Genomic DNA, 18,821 nt, shown 5'->3' on the forward strand with positions numbered 1-18,821 from the left:
GTATCAAGAACAAGGTTTCGATCACGCATGGAGACGAACTTAGCAATAATCGGTACAGCACGGTTGGACTTGGAGGTGTCTCTGGTAGGCAGGCGGTGAACATTCATGAACAGAATATCTTGATCTAGCCCTAGTTGACTTGATATGAAATTTCGGAGCACAGCCTCGGTGTCTTCATCGTCATTGGTGCAAGGTATATTAAAGAAAAGTAGGTTGTTTTTCCTACTGTAAAGTTCGGTCTCTAGACGACTTTGCTCCAGTGCTTTGATTTGCTCACGGAGGTCGGTTTCTAATTTTGGTAAAGTTTTTGTTTTGATATCATTTACCTGTTCATCTGTGAAATTAAGACCATTCTTTAGTTCCTTGATGTCTGTTTGTACTTTATGTACCTCATCTTTGACTTCCTGAAATTGGGTAGACAATGCCACGAACTGGGATTTCATATCTGCCGCCAAGGCCTGTAAGGCATTGTATACAAGTGTGAGGTCGATAGTACCCGGATGTTGTACAGTCTGTAGTAACGGTATCATGGTAGGCGTAGAGGCCATGGTAGTAGGAGGAGAGGTCGAACTTCTGAACAGTTTTTCACTTCTTTGCTGAATTGGTGAGACTTCTGAAGAACTCAGTTGTGATCTTGGACGCTTGCCAGACATGAAGAGATGAAACTGAGATGAAAAATGCTCGTAGGATTGGTAAAAATAGGAGGTATATCCGGAGCTCACAAAACTGGCGTGTTTACAACATGGCGGATGAGATGTAACTTGATGAGGTTTTTTGTACTCTGTTCTTAGCAGGGGAATAGTTACATTACTTTGGCGTTGACGAAAATTATAGCTATTGTTTACATGACTGAAAATATGACTCAAATAAGGAGGTGCAAGATGATTTAAGATGTTGTAGGTTAAAATTAAACAATTTGAGTTTTGTCTGTCAATTAATGGTTTCCAATTAAGTTCAGCACGGACATCTCTGCTAAGTGTGTCCCATTTTGCACCACGGATAGTTCTTGCAGCCCTGTTTTGAATAACTTGAAGTTTCTTTGAAACAGTAACACCACAATATCCCCATACAACTTACAATAATCTAAGTGTGGCAGAACAATAGCTTTAAATACACAGTATATAAAATATCCATGGGGAGACAATTTGCCCTGCATTGTTTTAGCATGAACATACCTTTTAGGCTTTTTTTACGTACATTATTGATTTGCTAATTCCAAGTTAATGTGTCATCAATAATTACACCCAGATATTTACATTTATTAACTTTCTTTATAGTTACACCATTTATGTTGATAGATAATTCATTAACACGGTTCTTAATTGTATTGAGTCTTTGTCTAGACCCTATTAGCATAAATTTATATAAACCGATATTGATATGTTATCAAAATCTTTAATCTAAAACCAAAAACATATGCATTATCATGTTTTAAAAAAAAATGTTGGTGTTTGCTGAATAGTATCCATAAGTAAACACTTGACAGCTAGTTTATGCAACGAAATAGCAATGGCGAAAAATGACGTTGCACGAACTGCTGTCACCCGTCCAAAACAGACCGTCCAAAATTATACCGCAAAATAGGGTCCCTAGGCTACGTGGCTAAACCATAGTAGCATTTAAATTACCGGATACTAATAATACTAATCAATAACCTGATATGATGTTAATGTATGGTTAAAAGCACCATGACAACAATAATAACAACGAATATAATAAACTTGACAAATATAAAGAAATTTCAACAATTTAATACAAATATGTCTCAGAAAAATGTAATCAGAGTTGGGTAGTATTTTATTGAGAACCCTGTAGATTATTAATGTTGTCCTTCTTTTAGTATCGGCGTAATGTTGGATCTACAATTTTGATATGCTGAAATTAATGAATTGTTTTTTATCAAGTTAACTTTTTGTTTACGTTTTTGACCCCAGATCCATTCAACTGTTCTAAACAGGCTTCAGGTGAGTATACATTATTGAAATATAATAGCTGTTATTTTTAATGGATGATTGATATGATTTTCAAATTCTACATGGAAGTATTCTCAACGCAATGGGTCACAAATATAATCATTCCTCTACCAAAGAAAGGTGACCTCTCTCTCATGACAATTACCGTGGTATTTCGCTTATGTCCATTGCCGCAAAAGTGTACAACAAGACCCTTTTGAACTGGATCCAACCTCACACTGATCCTTTACTGAGAAGTAACCAGGCAGCTTTAGATCAGGTCGCAGCTGTGCTCAGCAAGAACGCATTTCGAGGAGGATCATTGAAGGCGTCAAGAAGTACCAACTTCCCTTAATAGTCACCTTTGTGGACTTCAAAAAAGTCTTCGACTCCATCAACAGATCCATCATGTTTTCAGTGCTGCGGCATTATGGAATACCAAAGGTTGTAGTAAATGCCATACATGTGCTCTACAGGGACTCCAATGGTCCCGTTATGGTAGATGAAAGTATCTCTGAGCCTTTCCAAGTAACAACTGGAGTGCTTCAGAGTGATGTGTTAGCACCATTCCTGATCACTATCCTGGTAGATTACCTTCTGAAGAAATCAACTTTTTGAATTGACGTTGGTATTGTTACCTACCCACGTCGGTCAAGCAGGTATGTGTACTCCTGCTAGGATGCTGAATGACCTGGATTTTGCGAACGATATTGCCCTGTTGGAGTCTTCCACAGCCAGATCCCAGTCGCAGCTTACTAGGACTGCAACCGCAGCAGCAGATCTAGGCGTTCTCATCAGCGCACCCAAGACAGAATATATGACTGAAAACTGTAATGCCCAACCAGCACTTGAAATCTATGGTAGTAGCATCAACCATGTAACAGACTTCAAGTACTTGGGTTCCAAGATGGGCTATAGTACTGGAGACCTAAAAATCACTAGCCTGGGCAGGTTTCTGGAAACTGGAACGCCTTTGGAGAAGCCCAACCCTGCCAATCGAAACAAAAATCAAGCTGTTTGAGACAACTTGTGTCACTGGAAAACAAGATCAATGCCTTTGCAACATCTTGCTACAGAGTCATGTTGAACTTCAAGCGTGTGGATCGGATTCCGAATGAGACCATCTACAATCTGACCAACACCACTCCACTTGTAGCCAGAGTCAAGATTCATCAACTCAAATTTCTCGGCCATATATTGCGTCTTGAATATAATAACGACGAGCCTGTGAAAGAATGTGCCCTTTATATTCCACCACATGGGAAGATGAAACCGGGACGGCCACGCACACTATATTTAGTACATGGTGTTACGTAGAATTATCATAAGTCAGTGCTAAATTTGCTACACTAGTGGAACCAAGGTTTTTTTGCACCCTTATACCCTATGTAACAAGACCTGAGTTGGTTCCATTTTTTTCGAATGTGTCTTCGGCGGCCATTTTGAAATTCAAAATGGCCACTATATTTAGCCTTTTTAAGCCGTTTTTGTCCCGAAGGCCAAAATCACCTTTTACCCGAACTCACACGAATGCACAACACAAATACACTGTTGATTAAGCTAACAAAATCTAAGTCTTTAATTGAAAACAAAGTATGCTTGGTACATATAACAACAATATTGCATATACAATAAAATCACACAATCAGTTTTATTCTATCGGTACTTAACCAGCGGTCTTCTTGTTGGTGATCCTAAAGTTCTTGCAATGTTCTGGACGACTGATGTAATATATCCTTATTCACTTGTCCTGCGAAAATCAGCAAAGTCCAGTGTACACTTGCGTTTATAAATATCCTTGCGTATGAAATCCTCACACGAAAACGATGCTGCTTTCTCCTATTACTTATCTTCTTGCACTGCTTTCTCCTAAATATATCTCCTTGCGCTGCTTTCTCCAAAAAATGGTGTTTCTTTCACCATTCACTCTTTCTCCAGGGAACAGGTTTCTTTAACACAGCTCCGCTGTTTTTTGACAGATGCGTGGCCTTCACAAACCCAGCAAACTCCAGCAATTCGACAGAAGAACTTTAATCCTTTGATGAGGAAAAGCACATTTGTTTGCTCGCAATTTCCTTCGTTGCTGTATTAATCTAGCTCAATTATTGGCTACATAAACTGGTTAAAATGTACTTCTTTTTTGAAGCACGAAGACCATCACACACATGTGGAGTTTATAATCTCCCATGACATTCTGTAATCAGCAAACTCCAGCTCTCACATTTTTATACTCCGGAAAACCCAAGATCTATTAATAGACCACCACTTCATTCACATCTTCACAGATGATGCAAGCTTGGGATTTCCCAAGATTAATTATACACATTAAGGTTACACGAAGAAACGTATAAAAAACGTATAAAAGACGTATAAAGTTGTTCTCTAAAACAGAGTTTTCTCAGTAATCAAATATCGCAGCGAGTGAAATGTTGGTGCATTGGATGTAGCTTAACATTTTTTGTGTGTGTTATATACAAATTTTTAGAATAAGTTTGAAAATCCTTCGTTTAAAAGCATTTTTACGCACCATGTTCACAAGATCAAAAACACGTTCCATGACGTTTTTTTTTCAAATGTGCGCCCCGTATAAATCCACGCCGAGTGATTGTTTTCTTCTTTTTCGTATTGTACTACAAATCGATCAAAGAAATAATGTTGCCATGGGGAAGAACCAAATACAGTACCGATTAAATTTTAAAAGCCCGTTTTGGGGGAACAGTTTGGAGAATTTGCTTGAGAAAAAGCTGGTTTGTGAAATTATCGATATCTTGATTACGGGACGTTAATTTAGACATCTGAATACCTACATTATTTCTCAACATTCTGCCAATTGCTATTCCATTTGATTTTCACTTCAAATTGAAGCTAGTTTTGCAAAAAACGAGGTCTTTCTCCATCGGGTTCGTCCAAAATTTCAGCGCCGACATGCGTGTTTATTCTAAGAGCCATTTATGCGGACGCAATTGTAATCACGTCAAATTATAATTATATATGCCTCTGAACAAATTCATCAGGATCGTTCATAAATCACTGGTTAGCAAATGTTCTCAGTACATATCCAAATAAGTAAAATTAGGTACTCACTAGAAATATTTCGATTCCTATCAGGAATCTTGTTCACTCTGGTTTGGTGAGTGGTGGTGTTTCTAGTTGTTATCGGCAATCTTTGTGACTGATATTGATGACGCAACACCACATGAACAAGGACGGGTTGCTTGCCGATTGATCGAATCTGATCGATAGATTCGATCAAGTCTGTACGCAACCCTCGTCCTTGTTCATGGTGGTGTTGCCTCTGCTCCTAATCCAGATGGCCTCTTTGAGCCAACAGGTTGTTTTGATTGCCTGGATTAGGGCAGAAATATTTCTAGTGAGTACCTAATTTTACTTATTTGGATCTGTACTGAGAACATTTGCTAACCAATTATATATGCCCTTCGAGGACAACCAATTGCGTAAGCTGATGTGTGGCCGAGCGGATAGAGCGTTGGACTTCGAATCTATTATGATTAATTTTTGTGGGTTCGAGTCCCCGTGTGGCTTAAATTTAGGTTTTTTTTCCCTCTTTTCTCATTTTTACTTCTGTTCTTCCCTCTTTCTCCTTTTCTTTTTTCATTTCTTTTTTTTTCTTTCTTTCTTTCTTTCTTTCTTTTTTTATTCACTATTTCTTTATTCTTTCTTGCTCCGTTCTTTTATATTTTTTGTATATTTGATTGATTCGCTGACTACAGTGATTGATTGTTTTTCACTTTATATAATTCAGAAATTTGTATGACTGCTAAGTCTGTCTTGTTGAATATTCCCAAATTCAATTTACAAATAATTGCTTTCTGATGTTGTTGTTGATGTTATTTATTTATTTCATCAAAGATATCAAGGCTCTATAAATTTAATATCACGGTGGCGTATCTTCATGGGGCGGGCATAGGGGCCAGAGCAAGTGCCCCCAATCGATTTTAAAATTGATAAAATCGTCATGAAAATCCCCTATGATATTAATAACTCTGATTCAGTTTGTTTTGATCACCTGATGAATGAAAGGGAATTCGCCCAGAACATGCCATAACACACAAACTATTGCGTGATTGCTTCCAAGGTGTTTTCCCTTGTCTCACACTTCTCATGACATACATTCAGCTTGTAAACAAAGTTAAATAATTAAATTAAATTACTGAGGGCACATCACACAGTATACAAAAGGGTTGTGGCGAAGTGTTGCGCAATAGAATACCCTCTATATTGCAAAATATCTTATTATTTACTTCCAGAAATTCATCAATGTCAATGATTGTCTCCTCTATCTTTGAATCGATTTGCTTACTCGCCTACCTACTCCATAAATGATGAAGAGTAAGTTGTCGAGTAAATAACAATAGTTACGGAGTAACTTATTTATAATAAGTCTAGTAACTTGAACCGATTTTGAAGTCACAAAATTGTATGATATTCGCCATCTTACTCCTCAAAAGATGAAGAGTAAGTTGCCAAGTAAATAACAATGGTTCTTACTAGTCTAGTAACTTACGCCGATTTGGAAGTCACTAAATGCGAGATACGCGCCAACTTACTATGCTAGTAGTAGCTTACTCTGCAGTTACGCGGATTGGGTGCACTCAGCGGATACTGTATGCAGTAACGAGTCTATATAGCTAGGCTAATATTGGCTACTGCTAAAGGTCACGCTCTTCGAGCGCAAAGCAAAGTTTAGTTATTTGATCATTTCTAAAATTATACTTAAACCATGTATAACCTTTTTATAATTTTTATTTTATAACATGCTTTGTATGTGTATTTTTTATGTAAACTGCTCAAATAAAGAAAGTCCGCAGTCATGTAACCCGTCCTACACCAAAATCCGATCTTGTTATGACAATTTGATTGATACGGTCGTGTGCAGAATCTTGTTAGCTCCAATTTGATACCAAATTTGATACCAAAGACTCAAAAGTGACAAAGATTGATACCAGTTTATGGCATTTAGTGCATTTTCAAAAGTTGCAAATCAAAACGAAGCACGCGGTCGAAATTGCTTAGCGTGGCAATATGGTCAAGCTTGCTTGCCCACGATCGGCCCCTGTCGACTATCCCAAGTGCGCGCTTTATTCAATTGTTAATTTAAAACGCATTGATTGCTACAGTGCTTTGCTGATGGATACTAGGGCACGATGCGATCGATATGACCTAGCGTTTGTTTCGGGCTATGTCAATGGTCTCGCTCTTACCTCTACAGGTCCGCGTGGTCCGTTTTTAATTTGCAACTTTTGAAAATGCACCAAATTTCATAAACTGGTATCAATCTCTGTGAATTTAGAGTTTTCGGCAGCAAATTTGGTATCAAATTGCAGCTAACAAGATTCTGCACACGACCGTTTCAATCAAATTGTCATAACAAGATCAGGTTTTGGTGTAGGACGGGTTACATGACTGCGGACTTTCTTTATTTGAGGTGTTTTTTTTTAGCCAGTTATGTAAATAAATAAATAAAATAAATAAATAAATAAATGTTTTATTACAAAATGCAGATTACTATTCCAGTATACGTGGTCCTGTACTAGTTTATACAATATTCATTTTGTAATAAATTATTATTAACTATCATCACTCATCACTTATGTATTTGATATCACTCTTAAACATTTAGGTTAACAGCAACACTACTCCGTACACAAGAGGCATTCAACCAAAGGTACGATCATCACTAACGGTTACCACCAAGACCATACCAACACCACAGCTGAAAAGTAACACCACATCTGGTATCGAACATGCTGTAACTCAAACAATTCCAAGGAAATTTGATGTTGTCACAAACCCGGAGTTCTCCCATTACCGATTGATCACATCAGGAAAACGGATAACGAAGGGTTCCTTCATACATGTTGCCATTGAAGCTCGTAGTGAGTCGCAGCAATTGATGTCATCTGGCGGGGACTTTTGGTTTGCTACAATGTCGGCTAATGATCCACATGAGGCAAGTACCGCCGGGAGAGTCATTGATCATGAGAATGGGACATACAGTGTGTATTTCTATGCGGCGTGGAGTGGCACTGCTGAAATCAACGTTACTCTCGTTCATCCCAGCAAGGCAGTGGAGTTTATGAACGATACCTTGTGGGATATTGGTCCGAAAGTATTTTGGAGCGCAACATATAAAAATTTTACAATTTTGTCGCATTTGAAAAACAAAGCAAATAAATTTTATACTTCATGTTGGATAACTAGATCAAACGACACCAATATAAAAACACTTTGTGAATTTCCATCGCCAAACGGTTTAGGAAATTACACATTTGTTTGTAGACCTCCAAAAGATAGACGATGTCGTCCACTCGATATAATAGCCATTGATAGACCAAACACGGATGCAGCGACGGCAAAATCAGCTTCAGGTTACGAGGATTACTTTCAAAGGTAAGTAATCTGGGAAGATTAAAATGAAATATATATGTTATATCTTTTATTTATGTACACTCCTCTCCTCTCTTCTCCTCTCATCTCCTCTCCTCTCCTCTCTCTCCTCTCCTCTCCTCTCCTCTCCTCTCTCTCTCCTCTCCTCTCCTCTCCTCTCCTCTCCTCTTCTCTCCTCTCCTCTTCTCTCCTCTCCTCTCCTCTCCGTCCTCTCCTCTACCTTTAACAGCTCTCATTCCATCTCTCATTTCGTCTCACATCTTCACCTCTCCCCCCACTCTCTTTGTTAGTTCCTGCATCTCTCCCTCCCCTCCCCCAACAATTTTAACATATACCCCTCCCATAGCTGCACCCCCACACCCCTCAAAAATATCCTTTTCACGCAAACATGCCTTATACAGTCATGGACAAAAAATTTGGAATATTTTTATTTTTTACATAACCCTCTTTTTAAGTGCAGGTTTCTTACCATCAATGACCAGTCAGCCATGCAAAATGTATCACATATTTCTGGCCAGGTCTTAGGTTCCATCCCATATCACACAATACGTAATGTAGGACAATGGCTTCTTATGTCTGGTCAATGAACCATCGGGCATCATTTTCGCAGTTATTTAGTGATATCAGACTAGGAGCCCAGACGATTTATTCAGCTGAGAAGAGACAAAAGGTTTGATGGCCTGGTTATGTTAGTATAGGCCCAAGATTCAATATTCCATATTGCTGCCGGGTCACAGCCTGTACGGGCAGCCTGGGGGTCACAAAATAGGGGGCCAAAAAATACATTTATTCAGCTCAAGAGAGACATGGACAAAACTTGTTGGATATCACTCCCGGGAGGATACGTATCATGCCTATAGCAATGACAGCAATTTTGGCATGTACGGGGGCCCAGACAGTAGCCCCAAAGGGGCCCGCCCATATGGTGTTATTCAGCTGAAGAGAGACAAGGATGAATCTTTTTGCATTGGAACTATTACACTTTGGGGTGCACAAAAATACCAATGACAGCAACTTTTTCCTGTACGGGGGTCTAGACAGTAGCCTCAAAGGGTCCGATGCCCCATAACAGGTTATTCAGCTGAAGGAAGAAATGGATGAATCTTTTTGCATTGCAACTATTACCCATTGGGGATTACAAAAATACTAATGACACTACATGACAGCAACTTTTTCCTGTACGGGGGCACAGACAGTAGCTTCAAAGGGCCCGGTGCCCCATAACTGGTTATTCAGCTGAAGAGACACATGGATGAATCTTTTTGAATTTGAACTATTACCCATTGGGGATTACAAAAATACAAAGGACAGCAGCTTTTTCCTGTACGGGGCCCCATACAGTAGCCTCAAGGGGCCCAATATCCCATAACTTGTTATTCAGCTGAAGAGACACGTGGGAGGATCTTTTTGAATTGGAACTTTTGTACATGGGGGTCAACAAAATACCAATGCCAGCAACCTTTTCCTGTACATGGGCCCAGACAATAGCCTCAAAGGGCCCAATATCCCATAACTTGTTATTCAACTGAAGAAAAATAGACACGTGAGTGGATCTTTTTGAATTGGAATTATTGCACATTGAGGTCTAAAAAATACCAATGACAGCAACTTTTTCCTGTACGGGGGCCCAGACAGTTGCCTTAAAGGCCCGATACGTTTGTGAAGATTATCAGGCCCGATGTCACATAAGTGATTTATTCAGCTGAAGAGACACATGGATGAATCTTTTTGCATTAGAACTATTACCCATAATTAGCATGATTAGGGTTTACACACTTTTTCCTGTACATGGACCCAGACAGTAGCCTGAAAGGGCCCGATGTCCCGTAACTGGTTATTCAGCTGAAGAAACACATGGATGAATCGTTTTGTAATGGAAGTATTACCCATTGGGGTTTGTAAAAAAACCAATGCCAGCAACTAATTTCCTGTACGGGAGCCCAGACAGTAGCCTCAAAGGGCCCGATACCCCATAAACTCTAACACCCTGTCTGGTATGCCCATCAGAGTTGATATACCAGTGCTGCAGAATGGGCGTCAAGTCTACACTACATCAAAAGTCAGAGCTGAAACATTTTGCCAGACCTTTGCCGCTATAAAATGTTAGCTTCCTCGCACAGAAAAATCTGCTCCTGAAGTTCAGCTTCAGCAACATGCTCAAAGGAAAAGATAAAGCTACTGGTCCTGATGAAATCATTGCAAGCGTCCTGAGGGAATATAGCGCATAACTGGCAAGAGGGAGTTTTTCCAAGCCAATGGAAGACGGCATTTTTCATCCCTATTTACAAGAGATGCGAAGTCTAATTCATCTATGTACCTCTGCTCTGCATCATCAGCAAGAGCAAGGAGGCTGTTGTACAGAACCAACTTCAGAATTACCTCCTTGAAAACCAACTGATATCAGACAGACAGTTTGGATTTAGGCCATACCACAATATAACTGATATCTTTACCATTCTGACCCAAGAGTGGTCCAACTTCCTGGACAGAGGCAACGACCTGCGTCTGACTGCCCTGGATATCAAAGGAGCATTCAATAATGTCTGTCATAATGGACTTTGATCATGGCAAAAGGAGTATCCGGCAAGCTGCTCATCTGGATTAGAAGCTACCTGACAGATCATTCCATCAAAGTTGTCTGTATCTGGCCATCCTCCATTAGGGGTCAATATTGAACCCACTTTTATTCTCTGTCTTCGTTGATGACCTGGGTGATTAGTGTGAAACCCAATTCTACATCTACGCAGATGATTCCATCGTGTTTTGTGAGGTTTGTGAGGCATGACAGACGAATGGTGACCTTCGAGACATCGAAAGGTAAGGCAATGGCAATATTAAGAAAGAGGAATCCAACCAAGATAAATATTCTGTTTGGTACCACCACACTGGGTGAGAAGGAGGAGCTGGAGATCCTGGGAGTCGCAGTCGACAGCAAGCTGAACTGTACAAAGCACAATTCTAACGTCTCATACAGAGCAGGACAGAAGTTGGGTGCTCTGAGGAGAGTTGCAAATAAACTTGATGTCAGAGAGGCAGAGCAACTGTTTACAAGGCTAAAGTTTGCAGTGTGATGGAATATGCCTCACTGTCTAAGATGAGTGCCAGCACACCTTCGAATCATAAGCGTGAGCGAAGAGGAAGCAAGTACAGAGCTGAACATCACATCTCTCCATCAAAAACGTCAAGTGGCTGCAACAACAGTCCTTCATAAAATGCACACCAGCTTGTTCCCACGAGATCTGAAGGCACAGCTACCAAAGTCATTTGTAGACAGAAGGGCTACCTGCTCAAGCCTGTCCATACCTTGCCATGCTCTCACAGTACCAGTTTCGAGAACCATACCTACTGGCAGGACCTTCATCCACACTTCAGTTCACGTTTTGGAATAGCCTACCAGATGGGGTAGTCGGAGACATATCTGACAACGGAGCACCATCCTTCAAGAGCAGCGTGCATAAGGATCTTATTTCACATGTCTGATGCTTTACCCTTCACACTTGTTGTTCCTAAGCTACGGTGAACCACTGATGGCAATATTACCAACTTCAACAACAAATATATAGATAAACATATCTGCATGGAAATTCAAAAGAATAAATTATTATAATATTAAAACCATTGTATTTATATGAAACATCATTAAAAAAAAATTGGAACTATTGCATATTGAGGTTTACAAAAATAACAATGACAGCAACGTTTTCCTATTCGGGGACCCAGACAGTAGTCTCAAAGGGCCCGATGTCCCATAACTTGTCAATATGCAATGGTTCCAATTCAAAAAGATCCATCCATGTGTCTATTTGGCTGAACAACCAGTTTGGGACATTAAACCCTTTGAGGCTACTGTCTGGGCCCCCGTACAGGAAAAAGTTGCTATCCTTGGTATTTGTGTAGACCCCAATGTACAATAGTTCCAATTTAACAAGATCCATCCATATGTCTCTTCAGCTGAATAACCAGTTATGGGATATTGGGCCCATTGAGGCTACCGTCTGGGCCCCCGTACAGGAAAAAAGTTGGTGTCATTGGTATTTTGTATACCCAATGGGTAATAGTTACAATTCAAAAGATTCATCCATGTGTCTCTTCAGCTGAATGGGTAGTTCATTGGTAGATCACCAGCGCGGTCATCTTCGGAGTCTAATTTCACCCTTATTAAGATAAGCATTCCTGGTGTAGTTCTCTCTTGGAAGATGACAAAATTGGAAAAATCAGTTATGGGACTTTTGGCCATTTGGAAAATTGGAAAAATCAGTTATGGGACATTAGGCCCTTTGAGGCTACTGTCTGGGCCCCCGCACAGGAACAATTTGCTGTCATTGGTAATAGTTCCAATGCAAAAATATTTATGCATGTCTTCCTTCAGCTGAATAACCTGTTATGGGACATCGGGGTCTTTGAGGCTACTGTCAGGGCCCCTGTACAGGAAAAAGTTGCTGTCATTATATTTTTGTAAACCCCAATGTGTAATAGTTACAATGCAAAAAGATTCATCCATTTTTTCCTTCAGCTGAATATCCTGCTATGGGACATCGGGCCCTTTGAGGCTACTGTCTGGGCCCCCGTACAGGAAAAAGTTGCTGTCATTGGTATTTTTGTGCATCCCAATGTGTAATAGTTCCAATGCAAAAAGATTTATCCATGTCTTTCTTCAGCTGAATAACCGGTTATGGGGCATCGGGCCCCTTGAGGCTACTGTCTGGGCCCCCGTACAGGAAAAAGTTGCTGTCATTGGTATTTTTGTAAACCCCAATGGGTAATAGTTCCAATGCAAAAAGATTCATCCATGTCTCTCTTCAGCTGAATAAATCAGCTATGGGACATTGGGCCCTTTGAGGCTACTGTCTGGGCCCCCGTACAGGAAAAAGTTGCTGTCATTGGTATTTTTGTGCACCCCAAAGTGTAATAGTTCCAATGCAAAACGATTCGTCCTTGTCTCTCTTCAGCTGAATAATACCATATGGGCGGGCCCCTTTGGGGCTACTGTCTGGGCCCCCGTACAGACCAAAATTGCTGTCATTGCTATAGGCATGATAAGTATCCTCCTGGGAGTGATAACCAACAAGTTTTGTCCATGTCTCTCTTGAGCTGAATAAATGCATTTTTTGGCCCCCTATTTTGTGAACCCCAGGCTGCCCGTACAGGCTGTGACCCGGCAGCAATATGGAATATTGAATCTTGGGCCTATACTAACATAACCAGGCCATCAAACCTTTTGTCTCTTCTCAGCTGAATAAATCGTCGGGGCTCCTAGTCTATATGATTCAAGGTTATACTTATTGGCTTTTGCATTACGGTGTGAACGGTGTGAAGAAACCAGCTTAACTCTGTTGCATCTGTCTGTTGTATACGATATTTCTGATCATGGGGTACGAGTTGAGCACAGATCTATACGCCCATGTCATTGTCTTACGTAATCAAGGATATTGGTGCCGCTTTAGGAATTACAAAAGCTACAGCTTCTAAAATTTTGAAAAGACGTCGAGAGACCGGAACTACTACACCTAGACCACGGTCAGGTCAGCCCCGAAAGACAACCGCCAGGGAAGACCGATCTCTCCAGAGACTTTGCCGTAATGGCCGCGAGAAGCCTGCATCACGAACAGAATGGCCTAGGTCCATAAACGCGCCTGTTACCAGGGAACCTGTAAAGAAAGCCAATAATTCTGCAAAGCCATCGTCCTGCTCGCTAGTTTTGGTCACAGAGACATAGGAATTTGTTAATAGGCCACTGGCGTAATGTGATCTTCAGTGACGAGGCCCGGTTCCTCCTCTGCAGACAAGATGGCCGATTCAAGGTCCGAGGACAGGTCGGTCAAGTCCTGCTTGAGGACTGTATCCTGCCTGGACTCCGAGACATGGTGGTGCACCCGATACACACATATATACATGTAAAACATTGTGTCAATACGGTCGTATTGGCACGGTAAATGTCGTGCTGGGATCGATATTCTGTATTGCTTACTTGCTTACTTGCTTAAGATGAGTGGTGTCCTCGAACTACAACAGCACGCCAAACCCTTCTGTCCTGCATGGCCGTTCCTAAATCCATAACATCCAGTCCAGTGTCCTGTTTCAATACATCCACGTATGTTAGAGGGGGTCTACCAGGTTTTCTGTTTCCATGTTTTGGTGTCCAATGGATCAGCTTAGCTACAGGATCGTTTTTGCTTCTGTATGCGTGCCCAGCGAAACGTGTTCTCTCTGATCTTCTGTGAAAGTTTCGGTAGGTCACCATATAGCTCTTTGTTCGTGATGTGCTGCTTCCAATTGATGTTGTATACTGAATTAAGCATTCTTGTGTAGCAACCATCAAGTTCTTTACATAGTCTGTTTTTACATCTTTTTCCGTACTAGCCATCCATGCACCCAGATACTTGAAATCGCTCACCTCTTCTAGTTTGGTACCATTGTTTGTCTGTATAGATATCTGTTGATTGTGGTTGAAAGACATGAACTTAGTTTTTTGAGGCCTACTTTTCCAACAGATGATTCAACCCTTTGCAGTAGCTCTTGTGCTTGGTGGATTTCCTCAGACAATAGGGCTATGTCGTCTGCAAAGTCTAAATATGTTAGCACTTCAGGTCCGATCCATCTACTTCTTCTCTTCTCCAGCTGGAATCCAAGCTGCTCTTCTTTGCCTTCAACTGCCTCCCTCAATGCATAGTCCAATACCACCACAAAGAGGTATGGGCAAGTGTGTCTCCTTGCAGTACACCAGCAAGAATATCAAACGGTTCAGTTTCTCCATCTGGTGAAACTACTTTTGCCTTGGTATTTTCATACATCCTTGCACAAGTTGATTAGGGATTCCATAGGCCTTCACTCCTTCTATGATCCTCCTTAGGGCCAGTATGTGGCTTACTGTTGTTCGGCCAACCCTGAAACCATTCTGGTTGATCCTAAGAACTTTGTCTACTTCAGGCCTGATCCTGTTGAGTATCATTTTGTTGAATATATTGGCAACAACTGAGCTTAAGCTAATCCCTCGATAGTTCCCTGCTTGACTAAGATCTCCTGACTTAGGAATTGGTACTATGTTGAGAATAGACCACAGAAATAGACCATTCTGTATTACAGCATACATATGGGCACGGTGTACCCTGTTGTCAAACTACCACGTACTTTAGTACAGTATTAGCGCCCTATGTTGCTCATAATTTACTTTAGTACGTATTTTCAACGTAGTGAAGAAATATTTGAGGTAATATACGACCCCATGGAATATAAAAAGCAGAATATTGGTATGTTAAAAATCTAAATGAGGTATGGGGCTGACTGGGGTGGCTACGGGGCGTTATCTCAAAGACAATGTTGCTCAAAAACAATATTGTTCAAGGTTGTGCCGCAGGCTTATAAAGGAACAATGTTGCTCCAAAGCTATAGCAAACAAGCTTAAACTATAAATTAGCCCCCGATGGCCTGAAGAATGAGGGAAATTATGGGGTAAAGAGTGAAAAAAAGTAAAAGTATGAAATGGATGACGAGCTGTCCGTAAATAAAACAGAATTTTCGTTAGCTCGTCACCCTTTAGGTTACACTTGTTTTCTTGCCCTGCTGGGCCCTGTTATTGGGGTCCCACTTGGAGTGTTTAGTCGTCATATGGGAGTCGTCGGCCTCGGGCCCGCCGGCCTTGATGTTTTTGGTTGATACTGGGCCCCAGCATCAACAAACAACAATGAGTAACCTTAAGGTTGACGGGCTGTCTCTAAAATATTTGTTTTAAATTAACCTTGATGTAACGACATTGAAATGTAACTTCTAAAAATATTAGTTTTAATATTCTGTAGTGTTATATTGCCTCAAATATTTATTCACTACGTTGAAAATACGGTAAGAAATACGGTAATTTGACAACGGGGTACACCGTACCCATACATTTACTGTAATGCAGAATATCCATCCAGCACAACATTTACCGTGCCAATACGGCCGTATTGACACAATGTGTTACGTGTACATATGTGTGTATTGGGTCGGTGGTGAGATCACAGCATTTCACAGTAGGTCGAAATCACACCTCTACATGCTAGAAGGACACATGAACCAGGACCAATAATTGCATGTTCTTGATACAATGCTTCCGTTTACAAGAAGAGACTTCGGGAACAATTTCGTGATCCAAGATGACAGCACCACGGCGCATAGAAAATGAGAATATAGAACACCTTGACTGGTCGACTTTGAGCCCTGATATGCACCCTATAGAGAATTTATGGGCAGAAGTATCCCGCAGGATAGGTAACATGAACAACCAACCAATCACGCTGCAGGAACTTAGACACGTCCTCATTGCTTGCCGAAGAGATATTCCAGAAGGAACCTTAGAAACCTGGTCGAGGGATGTTACATCGCGTGCATGACCTTGAGCTGGCAAGGGGTTGAAACATCTTATTGAGTTGTGTTTTCTCAAGCAAGAGACTTATCTGAACATATCACAGTGAGCGAGTTTTTGTTTAAACAATAAAGTTTGCTAGTGTCTTTAATCTCATTTTGTGATACAAAGAGACCGTCAAAAAGTGTTGCGATGTGTGATCCTTCCATTATACATGTTGCAATGCGCTTCCTCGGTTAATTCTTTGTTTAATTGGCAAACTGTGTGATGCAAACATCAAAGGACATTTTAAATGTTTTGTCCATGATGTATATAATATAATTTCCTGCTAAAACAATGAACGTATTTTGTCATGTAACTTGATATTTACTTCAATTATATGTTCACAGCAAATACTTCAACAAGCGATTGACGAAAGGTCCAAAAACGATTGTTATAAAAGGTAAAATGCATTGTTAAACTTGTACAGGTTAGTTGTTTTTATAGTGATAGATACCGCCCAAATATATTAACTATGCAAGTGTGTGTAAAATATTTTGAGCTTTTAGAGATTGTATCTGACATCTAATTATTTTTTCTTATTGTTTGTAAATGTATGTAATATCTGTCTTATCATTTATGTACGTTACAAATATCAGGTTTTCTTTGTTTTGCCTGTTCTGTTCAAAATTAAAAACTGACACATTTGATGGTGAAAATTAACCATAGAATGAAATACAAATATATTTTTATGGAAATGTTACAACACGACTTTAACTGCAGAGTTAAGAGTTAGAAACCCAATGGGAGTGTCATGCATGTATGTGTTTCTCTTCGAATCATAAAACAGGCGTATGGTGGTTCTTTGTTTCTTTTTCAGACTCCAACTATTGGATACCAACATCTAATAAAGAAAAGTACAACTCGACCTTACCATCATCATGGTCGTATCCAAGCCACGGATATTGGTTTAATTACACGTGGACATCGCTCTTATATGAAGATAAACAGTGGACTAATTCAAGTGATATGAGGGAATGCTTACGAAACAAACACCTGATGTTATTAGGTGATTCCACGTCCAGACAATGGGCTCATAACATAGGAAAACTTTTCAGTCTAAATCAAATGAGTCATCGACATGAATTTCACAATTTCTTTTCGAAGATTACTACAAAGAGCTGAACCTTTCTGTAAGACTCCGATTCCATCCACAAACAATCACGGGAACCCGTATTCCCAATAAGTTGTTTATATATTTTGCAGATATATTAGACTCAATACAAACCCACGAGTGCGCTTACCTGATCATTGAGTTGAGTCCATGGGCTCATTTTCAACAATGGACTCGGGATAGTCTAACTCAAAGATATATCAAATTAAGAGAAGCTGTTAGTCGATTAAGACTGAGATGTCCGAACGTTCCGATCATTGTCAAAGGGCCCCACTTTCGCGAACATCGTGCAGCATTTACACGATGGGGTTGGAGTGACTATATGTATTATCAATTTGGGGTCTTAATGGAACAAATATTTCAGGGATCGGGGATCTGGTTTTTAAACGTATGGGACATGAATCTATCTTTCCGTCCAGAGCATCTGTGCACATGCCTAATATAGTCGTACAGGAGGAATTGAAACTTTTACCACTCATATATGTGGACAAAACACCGAGATCAATCGTGATGTGGAACTTGTGTAATATTCAAGTATTTCCCCAGTCCATTCCCTGGGGAATGTGGGGGAATTATGTGGAGCTTGTAATTCTAACTAATTAGATTTAAGTACAGGTCAGTAAATTACACAAGTTACAAAATGATGCACGCGCCTATCCCTGGAGTGCAGACTTACGGATTTAAGACTTACGGATTTACCACAGGAATAGATGGAGTAGGGCCCAATTTCCAGGGGCTCAAATTTGGGAGGATGAAGCAAATCATTTGGCCCCTATTAAAGATAGTGAAATACTGGTAACGAAAGATTAAAATGTGTTTCCGCCAGTGCTGCACACATTTTTCAGCATTCCCATTGTAAACTGCTAAGTCAGCAGTTGTGCATGTTTGCTCCAGTTGAAGGCAACACAGTAGGTGATCCATTGTTTGTGGTTATGTTCCACAATCACAGGTTACATTATGTATTCTTTCG

At 40.2% G+C, this 18,821-nt stretch overlaps 1 protein-coding gene across 1 annotated transcript; it reads left to right on the top strand.

The window, feature by feature from the left end:
• Positions 1-6,219: 6,219 nt before the first annotated feature.
• LOC140162051 (NXPE family member 3-like) lies at positions 6,220-18,296 on the top strand. The gene is made up of 4 exons (XM_072185342.1): positions 6,220-6,302; positions 7,594-8,363; positions 11,080-11,177; positions 17,845-18,296. The coding sequence occupies exons 2-4, from the start codon at positions 7,867-7,869 to the stop codon at positions 18,294-18,296; spliced, it is 1,047 nt and encodes a 348-aa protein (XP_072041443.1). The 5' UTR covers positions 6,220-6,302; positions 7,594-7,866.
• The last annotated feature ends 525 nt before the right edge of the window (positions 18,297-18,821 follow it).

Source organism: Amphiura filiformis, chromosome 10 (assembly GCF_039555335.1).
Source record: "Amphiura filiformis chromosome 10, Afil_fr2py, whole genome shotgun sequence".
In the NCBI taxonomy this organism is placed as follows: Eukaryota; Metazoa; Echinodermata; class Ophiuroidea; order Amphilepidida; family Amphiuridae; genus Amphiura; species Amphiura filiformis.

Excerpts from the sequence above, each read along its gene's own strand:
- LOC140162051 (XM_072185342.1), top strand. The coding sequence starts at position 7,867 with ATGTCATCTGGCGGGGACTTTTGGTTTGCTACAATGTCGGCTAATGAT. Across the intron at positions 8,364-11,079 it reads TACGAGGATTACTTTCAAAG|TGTGAAACCCAATTCTACAT; the intron begins GTAAGTAATCTG and ends CTGGGTGATTAG. Across the intron at positions 11,178-17,844 it reads GACCTTCGAGACATCGAAAG|ATTACTACAAAGAGCTGAAC; the intron begins GTAAGGCAATGG and ends TTCTTTTCGAAG.